At 36.4% G+C, this 16,401-nt stretch overlaps 2 protein-coding genes across 2 annotated transcripts in view; both read right to left on the bottom strand.

Annotated features, from left to right (window-relative positions):
- The window catches only part of LOC134846631 (G-protein coupled receptor-associated protein LMBRD2B-like), a 9,574-nt gene extending 3,442 nt beyond the window's left edge, over positions 1–6,132 (bottom strand). The window contains exons 1-5 of the mRNA XM_063864016.1: positions 5,959–6,132; positions 5,128–5,576; positions 4,422–4,632; positions 4,100–4,174; positions 3,716–3,959 (exon numbers count right to left, since the gene is read on the bottom strand). Of these exons, the coding sequence (XP_063720086.1) occupies positions 3,716–3,959; positions 4,100–4,174; positions 4,422–4,632; positions 5,128–5,576; positions 5,959–6,132 (1,153 nt within the window). The remainder of the gene's footprint in view (positions 1–3,715; positions 3,960–4,099; positions 4,175–4,421; positions 4,633–5,127; positions 5,577–5,958) is intronic.
- A 5,068-nt stretch (positions 6,133–11,200) lies between these two features.
- On the bottom strand, positions 11,201–12,929 carry LOC134846852 (tRNA (guanine(6)-N2)-methyltransferase THUMP3-like). Its single transcript, XM_063864248.1, has one exon. The coding sequence runs from the start codon at positions 12,819–12,821 to the stop codon at positions 11,274–11,276; it is 1,548 nt and encodes a 515-aa protein (XP_063720318.1). The 5' UTR covers positions 12,822–12,929; the 3' UTR covers positions 11,201–11,273.
- Positions 12,930–16,401: the final 3,472 nt, after the last annotated feature.

The following is a 16,401-nucleotide window of genomic DNA, read 5'->3' as shown; positions in this document are numbered from 1 at the left end:
CATTCAATTCGTGTCAGTATCTGGTATTGCGCCAGCTGGCATATACATCTTCATTCATAACAAAAGCGGAAAAAAACGACGACAATTTTTTCAGGCTTTGATTAATTTAGCACCAAACTGCCGGTCTGAAAACATGTTTTTGTTAGTTTTTCAGCAAGCTGCTCATCAGTCAGTCCAAAAAATTATCGAACCACAATTATCAGGTTGTTTTCTCCATCTCTCGCATAGTTTCATGAGAAAAATCAAAAACTGGGTCTCAAAGTAAACTGCAAAACAAATCACAACTAAGCATTGTTTTTTAAAAATGCCATATTCCCTCGCATTTGAAAAAAAGAAAAGATCGGCGAGTCATATGATATGATCGTTCAGGAAACTCGGCCTGTATGCAACAAAAACTGTGTAGAACCCGGAAAAAAAGAAGAAATTGACCAAGTTATGTCTAAACTTTGGCATTACTTATATAAAAAGTATGGTGTCAAACCGTGAAGTCTTACTCACAACCTCCCTTTGGAACCATCGAGATGCGCCAGTGAGTGGGATTGCTAGGACAATAATGCTGTCAAAGGTTGGCATTTTGGCGTCCAATCATATTTCAGCGTGCGCACCCTTTTATGTCGAAAGTAGTAGGCAGAATGCAAAAAAAATACTCCGACAAAAAATGAACTTCTTTTTTAATGCATCGAGTGGCAATTAATTCACAAAGAAAAAGAACCGCGAACTAAATGAAAGAGTCCAAAACAGATGTCCATTATTAACAAAGACAACCAATCTGTACTTTTTCAGAGCATTGTATAGCTTGTGTTAAACCAGTGTAAGTTTTGTCTCATTTTGGTGTGTTATAATTGTATTATAAAACTCAGATTTTACTCCGGCTGAAATTTTGTTCACCTTTTTTGAAGACACGTTTCCTTGCAGACTCCCGGGAAACGTACTAAACGCAAGAACTTGACTCGTGCATTAGCAATTCAACCCTATGACAACCTCCCTTTTTCGGGATGCCAGGCTGGGACTAGGGGCAAGCAACGCTTTAAGCTTTGCGTTTGTGTGCCAACAACTCAAAAAAAGCTGACCAAAGCGATGGTGTTAGAAAGTCAAGCTCAAGAATGAGTCAAAAATTGAAAAACATTTTAGCTTTTAGGCATTAATCGAACTTTTTTTAAAAATTGCTGTACCGACTGAAAACGTCTGGAAAATTACGCCATTTTTAGTCAAAGCTCGTGTAATTATTTGCGAGCCTTTGAAGTTCGTCGACAGATTGCTCGTTTTTGGTTCGAATCATTCTAACAATCCGAAACATAGGCGCTACGCGCAATACACCGAAGGCATAGAAACTGAAGCAAAAACCAAACAACTTGAACAACTAATAATTGAAGAATAACAGTTCTAGAACAAAAAATCGTACTAATACATGTATACACCAAAATTTTGCTACATCGAGAAAGAGCCTGAAATAACAGTTCTAGAACTAAAAATCGTACTAACACATGTATAGGTTAAATTTTTGATATATCAACGAAGATCATAAAATAACACTTCTAGAAGAGAGATAGGTTTTCATTCTCTCTCCTTACTTAAAAATCATTATAAATAAATACATACATGAATAATAAATAAAAGCAAAACTAAATGAAAGAAAATAATTAAATAAATATAGCAATAAATATCAACGAATAAACAAAACACACCTGATAAATAAATAAACAATAAAAAAATAAATCAATACATAAATAAATAAATACATACATAAATAAATAAATAAATAAATAAATAAACGCAAAACTGAAATGTACAAATAATTAAATTAACATGAAAAAATATATATCTCATGAACAAATAACCAAACAAACAGACCCATAATATAAATAAATGAAAGTAAATGAATTAAATAAATACACATACATAAATAATAAAAGCAAAACTAAATGAAAGAAAGAATAATTAAATAAATATAGAAATAAATATCAACAAATAAACAAAACACACCTGATAAATAAATAAGCAATAAAAAAATAAATCAATACATAAATAAATAAATAAATACATAAATGAATACATAAATAAATAAATATATAAATAAATAAAAGCAAAAGTGAAATGTACAAATAATTAAATAGACATGAAAAAATATATATGAACAAATAACCAAACAAACAGACCCATAATCTGAATAAATGAAAATAAATAAATGAAATAATTACACATACATAAATAATAAAAGCAAAACTAAATGAAAGAAAGAATAATTAAATAAATATAGAAATAAATATCAACAAATAAACAAAACACACCTGATAAATAAATAAGCAATAAAAAAATAAATCAATACATAAATAAATAAATAAATACATAAATAAATACATAAATAAATAAATAAATAAATAAATAAATAAAAGCAAAAGTGAAATGTACAAATAATTAAATAGACATGAAAAAATATATATGAACAAATAACCAAACAAACAGACCCATAATATAAATAAATGAAAATAAATAAATTAAATAAATACACACGCAGAAATAATAAAAGCAAAACTAAATGAAAGAAAGAATAATTAAATAAATAAACAAAACACGTGATAAAAATAAACAAAAAAAAATATGTACATACATAAATTATAAATAAATATAAGCAAACTAAACATAATTAAATAAATAGAAGAACAGATAATTAAATAAATAAAGATGAACAAATAAAGAAACAAACATACGCAATCACGTGACATAGCGCGATATAGTCCAGCCCACATGATAATTGATAACTGTGGACGTTATTTGTCGACACTTGACAACAGACAACATTAAAAAAAAAACCCCGTTACACGATACCATAACACCTTGACTAAAGTCTTCGGTGTAATTACTGGCAAGGTCATTTCTATTCAAAATTTACGCGAATTAGGTAGCGCGAAAATGTCTGGCCTTAAATGGCCAAAACTTTGTTGCCTTATTCCTTAATGTTTACCGAAGTCCCCTTTGAAGTAAGTTCTCTTTTCATTTTGGAAAATTTAGAAATAGTTTTTCAATGTTGTGGCTTTAAATTGCTAAGGCAACAAAAGGTAGGGAGTGAAATTTTATGGTGTTTAGTTGTTTAGGGTTAACACATAGGCGAAGCTTAGCTTGGCAAACACTAGCAAGAACACGCCAAAAAGCAGCTCTAGCGTTCTAAAAACTGCGATAAGAAAAAACAAAAATGAGCCTCGAACTAGTAAACTGCGACCTAGAAATTATGAGTCTCACGCACTAACCACTCAGACACGGACGCCTTATCGATCACAAAAAGCAGAGAACAGATGCTATGAAATTTCCAAAGCAATATATCGTGATTATAGCAAAAACGCTCACAAGTGAACACTTTTATTTGCGAGTTAGGTTAGAAAAAAGAAGGTTCGTACTAAAACACTGGCTGCTCGCTAGCGTAAAAAGGTGGTAACCATTTGAGACGAATAGCCTTGGCTCACTCTTTAGTCTAAGGCCCCAAAAACTATTCCCAGTACATATGACACATCATCGATAAACATAGCATCAATTGATTAGCTTTTTAACATATTTGACGAAGTTTAAAGAAGTTAATTGAAAGAATTCAAAAAACCAGACAGCAATTAAAGGCTTCGAAAATGTACATTTCTGTTTTTCGAAATATATTACTAGGCAGGCAAAGAACAACTTAAAAACATTCTTTGAATTTCTTTTGGTAGCACAAACCTGGTCCCACTACTCTTGCTCTTGACTATATCTTCCAACTTGAATGCCTTCTTTAGCAGTGCCTCCCACTTCGCCTCCAGACGCCAGAGATTCTGTCTGGCCACTAACAGCTTCTTATGCAGCCCGACCAACTTCCTCTCGTTCGCGTAGTCCCCATTACCCCCATTTTCATTCCTGCCTCCCATTGCACCCCCTCGAGGAGTTGATATGCCTCCACCCGGTCTGTACTTTAGTCTGTCTTGAAAGTTAGAAGGACTCTAAAAGTTAGAAGTCAACAAAACACTTCCATCAATTTTCAAGTACCAATAATTCAGACTATCAAGCTGAATTATTGGTACTTAATATATATAAAAAACAACGAAAACTTTTTTTAAGTGGAGAAGATTGAAAAACTGACCTTGGATAAGACGATTTGCAATTTGGGATAGAATAAAGATGATTGAGGGATTTCTGCATGGGCATCTTTGATGTTCTGAAACACAGGACCAATTTCTTCATTTTCAACAAAGTAACCAAACGTTTCTATTGAGAAAATATATTGGCGCAAACGGCAAAATGCATCGATATCGACTAGTATTACAGACGCGACATTCAAGCTTATGAATCTATTTGCGGTTACAAGTGAATTATCCCAGGTTCCGCAAAGATTTATCTTCGAACAAAAGTTTTTCTTCAATTTTTTTCTACATACAAACAGCTTGGCAATGGTTATCACTTACGTCCAGTACGTCTTCCAGTGTCTCTGTGGCATCACTCTTCTCCGAATGCAGCTTAGCCACCTGGAAGTAGGTCCTCCGCAGTCTGTGTTCCCTCCTGGAGAGATCCCACACATACCTAGGCACCTCCACCATCCCATAGCCCATGAGGAGAACCATGAAAAACAGACCCCACGTGTTGCTAGCTGTCGTCACTAGAGTCTTCAGGTACTCTCTAAACACGAAGAAAAAGTTACTGCCTCTTACAAAAACATTCAAGTCCATAGCGTTTCCCTGCCGAAATTAGGAAGTAACCTCTTATGCAGGGGAGATAAATACCCTTAATCTCAGTTTAAGTAGAGTCGCATTAAAAAAAACGGACGAAGTGAAAAAATGGGTAGGAACTCCCTTGGAGCCGAACCCAAGGCCGCAGGGAGTAGAGCTTGGTCAAGAGAGACAAGGTTTTTTTTGCAGAAAGCGAAGAAAATTTCTAAATTGTCTCAAGAAAACCCCATCCATTACATTTTCATAACAGTTTTATCAAACAGAACATGAAGGAAACTAATTTGGAAACACCCCTACAATCCTATCAGCTCTCATAAGAAAAAACTCCAATTCCGAATGTCAAAAGATCCGATCGGTGCCATAGCACGACCGATTAATGAAAGCCTGATAAAACATTCCATCTTTAAGCTGACAATCCCCATAAAACAAACAAAAATGAATGTACTTGTCGAATTTCAGCTCTCCTTTCACTAGCAGATACACTGCCAGTGCTAGCACAATCGCCAAATAACTGCCGTAGAAAATTGCATTCTCAATCAGGGATCTCTTCATCTTCCCGAGGACTGTGAACTCGCCTGCCATACTGTAAGACTGCATGAATGGCAAAATGAGCCACGTTAGGAAAAATGAGGACCAGTAGACCACTAGCCACATTGCTTTGATGACGTCATCGTCCACGTTTGTGAAAGGCTCTGCACAGGGAGAATGTGGTTGAGGTACAGGAGTTGATATTGGCAACACTGAACTGTTAGCGCTTGCAGTTGTGGGTATTTGTGTCGTTGAAAGAGGGTTAATTAGAGCATCCTTTTCAGCTAGCAACCCGCTGCGTCTTGAACGCGTTAAAGACTGGTTCAAAGTGCTCTCGTAGTTGATCAAACATTGCTTGTAGTTGGTCTAAAATGGCAATATCGTATCGATTCTTCAATTAGGGGAAGTATTTAAACAATTTGGTCAGCAAACCTGTCCGAAATATGAATTAATCAATACATTATGATGCGGATTTCAAGAATAAAAAAGTTAACATTATTTGAAATGTCCCATCACTGCATCTTAAAATTATCAAGCAGATGCCCATGAAGAGGAACTATTTAAGGAGTATAAGTATTTCCGTGACATATTTATGATTGAAGTCTTTCATAGATTGTTAAATTATCAAATAAAAGGCTATTAACTCCATGGAAGTTACGAGCTAGATTAGAAATAACACAATTTTCCTCATGATAAAACATTTTTGGCTAAATTTCATCGAATATTGTTTTTTAAATACTTCACCAACCTGCACCACATCAATCGGCAGAATAGCCACAATACTGAACGAGAAGTACCACGCCACCAGAGTAGCCGCAGACACCACCAGGTGTTGTCTCCTCCAGTCTCCGTACTTGTGCAGCAAGGCTGTGGTCAACGCCAGCACCAACAACATCTCCCCAATCAGAATCCATACTGCCATTTTATAGCCCTACTGTCAGGTCCTCAAGATGCTGAGAAAGGTGTTTACTCCTCGGGGTAGTGTGTGATATTGTGCACTCTTGAAGATGCTGAGAGAAATTGTCAGCTCCTCAAGATTCGACAATTACTGATCTTTCTGACGTCAGAGAATCATTTTTAAACTACTTTTCTCAAGCTAATCTGAAAACATAATTCATAATTGAAAATATAGCCAACATACAGTTGGAAAATAGTCAATTAATGCAAGCAAACAGAAAAAAAATGACTAACTTCTCGAAAAATCTCAACTTGCATCCAACAATTTTAAAGAAAAAAATAGATGAATTTAAAGCTCTTTGAATTTCTAGAAAAATTTAGGATTGACGCTTTTTTGATTAATCTAACCAACCCAATTAAAAAAAACTGGATCTATAGGTAAATTTTTTATCAGCAGGGAAATCTATAAATTAAATTCCAAGAAGTCGATCAAGTTTTTCGTGACCTTCGCACTTTTGCTGTTTGATAGTGGAATTTGCCTTCCTTTTCAAAATGGAAATGAACTGAACTTAAACAGAAATCGAAATGAACTGAACTTAAACAGAAATCATAAGTCAAACCACGAAAAATTAAATTTGAGCTTGAACAAATATGTTAGACTTTTCCCGGAAAAAAATCATCAGCGCCTATATAAGAGTCTGAACTACGTTCAATGACTCTTAATAAAATTGATTTTGAGATTGAATTTTAATGACGCATAAAATTTAAAAAACTAATTATACGCAATTTTATTGCCCCAATAGCGGTGAATATCATTACACAAGTTTTGATTAAACTATTAAAACGATATATAGTTTAGCCACTAAAAAGATTGTTCAAAAGCAGTTTCTTCTTTTTTGTCCCAACACTTTTTCTAATAATTGAATGCTGCGTCGCGTTCTGAAAACTTCTCTTAAGGGACTGTTGACCATTCGAGTAGTTTGCTGCATTAAACCGCAGAGACAGACTTCCCACTTGGACTTCTGTCTTCTTCTTACAAAAGAAGCATTTCACTATGAAACTCTCATCATTTTCTGATGGTGTAATTTTGCACGTTTCTCCCAAAACAATAAAGCATAAACAGCTTGGGCACTGAGGGTGTTTGTAGAACTGACACGATCTACCTGCGCTTTGGGGTCTGCCATTGATATTGCACAGATGGCTGTAGCTCTGTTGAAATCAGTGATGACCATAAGAACTATTAAAAATTACTTTTCTTTGGCATTGATAACCAAAGCCTACTGCCTTTCGGGTAATAATTTCAGTCATCCGGCATTATTTCAAGTTAGCTACTCAAATAATGCGGGTATAATTGAAAAACAAAGATAATCCATTCGAATGCGTTTTATTTTCAAGCTAAAGCTGGATCCAGCCGCAAAAGAACTAAAACTTACCAAAAACTAAGATGTGAAATCGCAATAAGTAACAAGATTAACCGGTTAGTTTGGCAGCAACCCAAAATTTGTGACCAATTTGCTCCATTATAAACAAGGAGACCACGCATAGCTTCCCATCACATGATATACATCCCAAGCAGGGCAAACTAGCAGACAAAAAACAAGACGAAAGCCAATCAGCCAAAAAAATTACTGAAAAATGTTACAAAAAACGCTGTATACTCCAATAACCTGTTTATACGTTTGCCTGGACGAATGAAGTTCAAATAGAAGAAAACATGTCTCGAAACACAATTGCCAGCGAAAAATTAGCATTCAGGCATAAATTATCTAGCAGCAACTAAGACGATCAGGCTGACAACTTTTTTTCGGAAAAATACCGTTCTGACATTTGCTCGAAAACTATATCTCTGCTAAAAAACTGAACTTAATCACAGAAAACACATATTTATATATGGCTACAGAATAGCATCATAATCACAAGAGAAGGCAAGAGTGTGTGATCTTGTTTGTCCTGATTTTCATCGAGTAACATAGCTGATCAACACAAATTACCGATATTTGAAAAAATACCAACTGGTCGGTAATTACCAACTATTTGCTGACCCTGAAGCCGACAACACTTAGGTTCACGCCCATTGAGCCGTTATGCCACGAAAAATCAGCAATAAATCTTCAAAACGCCCGCAGCATAAAATTTCATTGACGCCCTTCAAATGATGCAATACTAGGCGACTGAGCCGATATAAACCCAAACGCAAACACTAGCAAAAACACAACAAAAAGTGCAATAAAAAATAAGCCTCGAATTAGCAAACATTCGACTAAGTCTAGGATTTGATCTGCGACCTACTGCAATGAAGATATTTTGAGTCTCACGCACTAATAACTCACTACTCACGCGCAACCACCGACAAGCAAAAGTCACGAATAAAGCAGCTAAACATGCCAATAAATTGCCAAAACGATTCAGCAAAATTGGCACCAAATACAAACAGACACAATTTTGCAGTTTAAAATTATTTAGTATTAACTTTGAATATAACAAACTGAAGGCATCCACACTAACTTTGCATGCAACAAATCGCAAAGCATAAAGGCACATTATGTATAAAATATGCATTTCAAAAGATTGATATAATGAGTTAGAAATTCTGAGCTGAAGCAATAACTAAGCAGTCACACAATTGACCAAAAAACATCGGCGGGAGCGAGAAATGTATCAAACTGGGAAATTAAACATTTCTAATCATCTGCTTAAATTGAGCTTAAGCGTTTCTAGCAGTTTTTTGAAAGACGAAAAAAAATTAAAAGACTGGCACACGCTATATTAAATGATCTAAAACCAAATCCTTCAAATCATTTCTTCTGTACAACATTCAGTAAATTCAACTAAAGGAAATCAAGCGTTTATTTCTTGTACCTGTCATTGCGTCAAAAAACAACTCTGAAATACCTCGCCACATAATTCGAAATGTAATAAAAAGAGATCTTCACACTGCGTCAAATACTTTAACAGAAACCCCTTGAACAAAAATTCAAAAAAAAAGTGATTTTACAACGTTCGAGTGTCTACCACCAATAATTTCAATTGCATTCGTACATTTAAATTGACACAGCGCTCATTTAATAAATTGTCACCTTTGTCAATTCGACATCTGCTGATAAAATTCATTTCAATTATTACATAACTTTTCTATTTTTGTTGTTCCTCTGTTCTTCATCTACTAATTGTTCCGACCATTGAAAATGCGGAAGAACTTTTTGATTTACTTTTTTATTCAGTTTTTACATCAATTAATCAAATTTACAGCAGAAACTTATGTCATGGAAAAATTTAGCTTTCCCTTCAGTGATGCTGGTGCTTCGTACTTGCGATACAACACAAACATAGAATAGACAAACTAGCAGATAGAAATTGACTTGAAAGCCGCTGTCGAAAAAAAAATGAAAATGTCGGGAAAAGCTAGATGCTAGATCTACCAAAAATTTCATATCTTTGTCTTGAATAAATTTTCCTTTAAAAAAACGACTAATAAGAAGGTTAAATACGCATTTGCATTGAAACATAGCGGTATTAAAGCAGAAAATTGTTGAGCAGACACCCGTAAAGCCAAAAAAAATGTTTCCCTAAGAAATTTTAATTAATCCGGCAAAAACTCACACGCATAGGAGAACTGTTTAACTCATCCAAAGATGCTATATGATGCCACAAAGCCGATAAATACATACCGAAAACACTTATAAGCCAAGAAAACATAAAACAAGAAAAACCATAAAACCAAGGAATTATACCAAATCCGAAATGGTAAATTTACAACCAACATTAAACTAAAATATTGAGTAGAGCGTGTTTTTAAAATGCAAACATGCTCGATATCTGTCTGTTGACTGACAAAAGGGCAGGTTTGATATATTGCTTTATTGGACAAGTTGTTTACAAAAATAAGTCTCCGAATTGATAACGCTTGCTAATCGCATAATCAGATGTTAACTTATTCATCTATCATGTATGCTGTATCGCAATAATCGGACACATGATAACTTACTGCACATTTATGAACGAAGCAAAAAAGAACAAAAAAATCTTTTAAAAAATTTTATAGGAAAAATTTTGATCAAGTTTTTCAAAAAAAAAAAATTCTGCAAAAGATCTTTTAACTCAATTGTCTCCATCAATGGGGCTTTATAAGTGGCATTCAGGAATTTAGAAGAAAGCCGAACTTTTAAAAATAGTCTGCGCTGCTGCTGAAATTAAGACAAAAAAAAAACAAAAAGACGGACGATAGTCCGACAAGGCAAAAACTTTCTAGTTTTAAAAAAAAAACAGGTCCGGGCCAAATTAGAACCACAAGCCGTTGTCGTCGAGTAGGTGTGCGACCTCTACGCCAGATTCTCTGCGTGGTAGATTGATTTTAAAAATAATATTGAGGAAGATGAAAATTCTGCAAATTTGTGAACGGGGATGTTTACGGGGAAAAAGTCTAGTACACCGGTTGCAACACCCTTGCTTCTATCGCAAGGGTTATAAAGAAGTAGATTTCTTTTTAAAGCAAGTAGAAACCTGAGTATTCGTGTATCACGAAGAATGAAGAAAGACTCATTAAACACCCAATAAAATTTTGATTCGCATGAACATTGGTGGGAGGATATCACTTTCGACTTAGATTAATCTGGTAGTTATCCTGGTTGTCTAGTTAGACACAAGTATGGTAACTTTTCGTGTTAAACTTGTGACTCGAACTGTTTAAAAGAAACATCATATTGGTACTTAAAGCGCTAATATCAAAGTTTCTCAAAAATGTCAGTCAAGTTGACGCCTTCTTAATAATTTATATAGATAAATAGTCAAATAAGAAGGTAAATGGTCATCACTTTGGAGCTTTTATCATGGATTTTCTGCAAAGCTGTTTGTGCCACGAACGGCGCCTGATCGGACATCAAAAGAGCGGCATTGTACAGGAACGCTAATCCGATTGCTTCATCTTCGTAGTTCATATTTTCTAAAACAAACTAATATTTCCACGAATTTAGTACAATTGTCTTGAAGCAGCAATCAAATTGCCTTCGGAAATTATTGCAAGAGTTAGCAAAATATTTTCATTTTTTTAGCTGAACCATGCTTGTATCAATCCACTCAATTCAAATCAAAACAAATCTGGGCGCAACAACTTTTAAAGTAAACTAACTCCAGTAACAATTAATAAACAAAATGCCAGCAATTTCAATTTCAGCCATATGAACTTTCAACTGACTCCTGAGAGGTTGAGTCTAAAACGAACGACAAGTTCTGTTTCTTCCTCTCCTCCTCGTCGACAGCTGTGAAAACGGTATCCTCTCCACTAACTAAACTCGCACCAGCTGATGAACTGACTTCTTCGCTTTGAGAGTTGTTATCTTTCGAACTTTCAACAGTGATACAAGAGCTAGCGATATCGGCTTCGTAACCATTGCTGCCTACACTACTGGCCACGTGGTGTTCTTTTACTTCGGCTTCAAGATTTTTAAAATCATTTTGCAAAAACTGTTTTTTAGTTCGGGTTAGAACAAAAATTGCGGCAGTCATGCCTCCCATGTTGATATGTGGATTGTTTGCAACGTACCAGTAACCCTTGCAATGAGTGATCGCTTTGATAAAATTTCGTTTATCCTGAGTTAGGAAAGCACCACGACCAGAAGCTGGCTTTACAATACGAGCTGCTTCCATAAGCACTTTCGGGTAAAGTTCTTCGTTACTCTTCTTCGATCCAACTCTCAAACCAAAAGGGAGATCTGTAATCACAACATCCACAGAAGCTGTTTTCAAAGGCAAAAAAGTAGCATCAAATCTAGCCACATCCATCGAAAGTCCTCTTTTCAGCCCGACCAGCTCTGGATACTTCTCAAGATTAGTCCTGGCTTTCTCAGCGGGATTGTGAGAAATTTCGGATGAGATTCCAAAAATATCACTTTTTCTGTATGCACAACATTCTATAGGAATAGCCCCGGAGCCACACATAGGATCGATCAAAATGTCACCAGTTTTTAAATTACACATCCTGCCTAATCCGAATGCAATGGTACTATTCAATGTTGTGTGGCCAAAAGCCGAAATGTTACGACGATGCAAGGCCTCATGAGTTAAGAGTAACCCTACGAGTATTCGCGAATCATTCACGTATATGATTATCTCCATGTCGAAATTTTTCATGTTTGGCTGCCAGCCAAACTTATTATTGACTGCAGCGCCAAACCATTTCGCAACTTGATCCGAAGTAAAACTATGTTTTTTCGACTCGTCATTCGATACTTGAGCTCCATTAGTCGGAGACGCTCCCTCGCGTTCACCGGTACGACTCGCGGTGACTCGAAACGCCGGTACTCCCGTTATTTTCCTTTTACGTCCATTTGTAAATAGTGGTTTATAATCATCCGGTAGTACAAATTTCTGCTTTAGTTTATCGACATCAAAACCACTTTTGTCGTAGTAGGCACCCCATGATTTCAATCCTTCGGTCCAATCTATTCTATCAGGCAGTCGCATGAAAAACTTTTCAGCTAATTCCGTATTTTCGTAAACATCTTCAGATTCCCGTGTGTGAACTACTGAAAAAACATGTTCTACGCTTCTTAATTTTGTAAGCTCATGAACATTTGCAAGTGAAGACAGCTTGAAGAATACTTTTCCACGACGCGAATCAATTTGAGACGTCAAATTTAGGTTTTGATTCAGTTCTTCGACAGTTATTTTTTCCAGCCCAGTCACAACTGAACATCCGAAACTAAATTCCAAGGACATATTTAGTAACACAGGAATCTATTTTTTGATGTTTTAACAATAGGACTCATGCTTCCTTCTAAAAGGAGACCACTGCATGAAAAGAACTGAAATTAAAACCACCATAAAAACTAGTTCGTTGTTTAACAGAATAAAAAGACAGCCCAGACAATATATACTAATTTTCAACGAAAGCTCGCGCCGAAAAAAAAACATAAATTATTTGTTAAAATTTTTTGGCAAAACCTCAAAAACGCTTAGAAAATTTTATTAGTCGACCTAAAAAAAGATCGACAACATATCACAACCAACCAACCACCCCCCCCCCCCCCGAGAAAAACGGAAAACCTAGATCCACCCCTATGCCCAGACATCGCGTGATAATCCAAAAAAAAACATTCGATTTGGTGCAGAACGCTTTTGTACTGAGCGGCAAGTCCGATCGATTCAAATATTGTGAAACACAGCAAAGATATAAAAAGGCAAATTATTTAAAAATCGGAAAGCAAAATTACTATCTTTTTCGAACTAATTGAAAGTATAGAAAAGGCCAGTTTTAAAAAAGTGAATTAAAATCTAGTATGAAAACTAAACTAGCATAAAGTCTAATTCCAGATTAAGACTTTAAAATAGCACCAATTAGGATATAACATTGGGATCATCCCACAAAATGTTCCGGCTAAAGAGATCAACAAGCCAGCAAAGTTACTAAATAACATAGAACCAATACGAATAAACTACAAGCCTTTTTTCTCACCAGACTGGGGACCAAGAATCCTCTGAAGATGAAAAAGAAAAACGGTTCAACTTGCGCTTCAAGATACATCCACATCAGCTACTAAAAATCTTGACCGTGTTCCTCGTCTGAGTCATTGCAACTAGTTGGCAAATTGTAGGCAGCTGCATTACTCGATCTATGAGCTCCTGAAGTTGGCCAAGGAGTGGCTGTACGTGTAAAAAGGTCCAAATCCGAAGTGAAAGACGCAGAAATGGAATTCAAGTTCCTTAACCCGAAGTCTCCGAAACCATTCCCATATGCTCGACCAGTTCTCCAGCGCAAATCGAGCCTTCTATCTCTTCTGTTTCTATAATCCGGCGAATAAAAATCGCGAACTATGCTTCCACTGCCGTTAAAATCTCTCAGTGCGAACTGTTCATTCGTGTTAGTAACCGATTCTAAACTTTGAATGGGATCAATTTGCCTGCTTGTTGCACTAGAAAGAAATGCGACAGCTGAAGGCACTTCTGCTAGACTTGATGATTGTGTCGCCGTTACGAAAGGAGTAAGATTAATATTCGGCTGCACAAGATTAGTCGGAGAGCAATTATGTATCAACCCCGAGCCGCTTACAGGCGGTACGTTACTCGCAGCACCATCATGATCAAAATTATCAAACGTGATAAGGTCATCCTGGTTTTTTCCGCGCAAAACTGCGATTGTTGGAACCTGCCTGGGTGTTTTAGAAGCTAGTTTTGGAGATTTAGAAAAAGCTCGGGACCAAAATGACCGTTTGGTTTTCCTGGACTTTATGCCACTATTGGCGCGAAGGCTATCGGATTCGGATGCTGCTTCATTGCTCTCGCCACTGTAGCTATTAGATGACCCTGAATCGGCATGCGACCGTAGAGGACGACGACGCGTTTTCTGATCCAGATCAATGCCTTCATCGGAACTTCCATATTTGCTACCCCGCATGGCCGTGATTGAATCTCGCATCCCTTTAACACGTTTTGAAATTGTTTTCTTATATCTTTTTCTGACCTCCTTTCCCTGAGAAACCTTCTTAGTTCTTGAGCCTAGAAACTCGTCGTTATCAGCAGAACTTGCTTGAATAGACATTTTTGGGAATTTATCCAACAACATTCCTGCATCATTGGCGTGAGATGGCTCAGCAGTTGGACCCAAAGGTAGAATTCTGTTCCGACTTTCAAAAGAAGATGATTTTACCACAGGAACTACAGACTTCGGGCGTTTATCGTCAAGAGGAGAAGATTGTGCCAGCGGAACTAAAGAATTCCGATAGCAATCATTGCTGCGAGGGGCATTGCTTATCAGGTTCTGAGTGTTTGGAACCAAATCTGGATGAGCATCGAATTTAGACGTCGTTGGCTCAACCAATTCACGCGAAATACCAGCACTCAAAGACTTTCCTGGTAGAGTCAGACATGAGAAATCAGAACTTTTTGATTTAGCCAGCGGTTTTTGTTGTGTTTTTCGAATTGGACAAAATATCTGCGACAACTTCGTTACTGGAACGTTAGATTCGCTTGGTTGTTTTTCATGTGTGGATGATTGACAATTCCGAGCGAGACTTCTGGAGTCATTAGCAGTACCCCTACCCGATGAAGATGATTCGTTCCAAAGCTCTTTATCGGGCCAACACTCCGTCGTTATTAAATTGCTACATTTCCCAGGTTCGCGGTTCATTTGAGAAAAATTTCCATTGTATGCTTCCCCCCAAGTATCATAGTTCAATGGAGCTAATGCTGCTTCGAGGCGTACCCTTCTAGACAACGGGATTTCGTCAGCTCCTTCCAACGATGAATCATGATCGGGGTTGCTCCGGCCGATGTTGGTCAAGCACCGCAACACTGATTCCCTTTTACGCTTGACTGATTTTCTCTGGCTCATATTTCACAAACTATCAAAGAACAAACACAAATATCTGCAACGAGAAGTGCCATATAAACATTCATTATCATTAATCATAAATGATTAATTCAGGCAATTTGCTGCCTGATTACCCCATTTAAAAAAGAACTTTGAATGCCATTCATATAATTTCAAAGCCCAGTGGAGGGCACCCATTGGCGTTGACAAACCATTTTCATTACAAGTTTTCTGAGTCCAATGAAACTATTTCTAGCACTGTTGCCCACAATTTGCAGATTTTTGACAAGAGCATTACTCATAAACCGCAATCGCCAGCTCAATGTCCCAAAACAACAGTTCTATCGAAAATCCTTCTAGAGGCAGCACAAATACTTCTAGAGGGCGAACTACATGGCCAACAATTTTGGGTAAAAATATACAGGCATTCACGAGAGTTTTTGAATCGCAGCAAACTAATTGACGAAAAACAGCCTCGAATGAAAAATTAAATCAGTTGGAAGGACTGTCGCTCTAAATTGGTTGCAAATGCAAAAATCGTTTGAGAAAAACACGGGGCAAAAAACACCGAATACTAAGTTCCTTCTCTCGTTCGATGATCAGAGCAACTATAGTGCCGACAGTGCACCCATATACAAATCGCCATTTCCTTAAAACTTCTCAGAGCTTCATTGAAAACTTGAAAAACCTCAACACGTCTCCCTTCAAAACTAGCCATTCACATTCGCCAATGCGATGGCAAAAATGCACTCGAAACAGTAACCAAGAACATTTAAAATACTTTTATGAAAAAGAAAAAATTAAAAGGACACTTGTCCGGACACAATCACGACCTTAGAACCCAGTTTCAAAATATCAAAACAATTTGTAGAAAAACAACTTGAAGTATTCTTTCTATAAACTTTAACCTGTAACCGGTCTATCATTGAGGCCAAATTATAAACTAATTAAGTCTCAGCTAACCGCGTAAATATTTCAAACCGTTTAGCC

The sequence above is a fragment of the Symsagittifera roscoffensis genome, chromosome 5, assembly GCF_963678635.1.
Source record: "Symsagittifera roscoffensis chromosome 5, txSymRosc1.1, whole genome shotgun sequence".
Taxonomy (NCBI): domain Eukaryota; kingdom Metazoa; phylum Xenacoelomorpha; order Acoela; family Convolutidae; genus Symsagittifera; species Symsagittifera roscoffensis.
The sequence above is the reverse complement of the archived record's forward strand: the minus strand, read 5'-3'. Positions and strand labels throughout refer to the sequence as shown.

Bases quoted from the DNA above. Each gene is read 5' to 3' on its own strand.
- LOC134846852 (XM_063864248.1), bottom strand. From the start codon at position 12,821: ATGTCCTTGGAATTTAGTTTCGGATGTTCAGTTGTGACTGGGCTGGAA.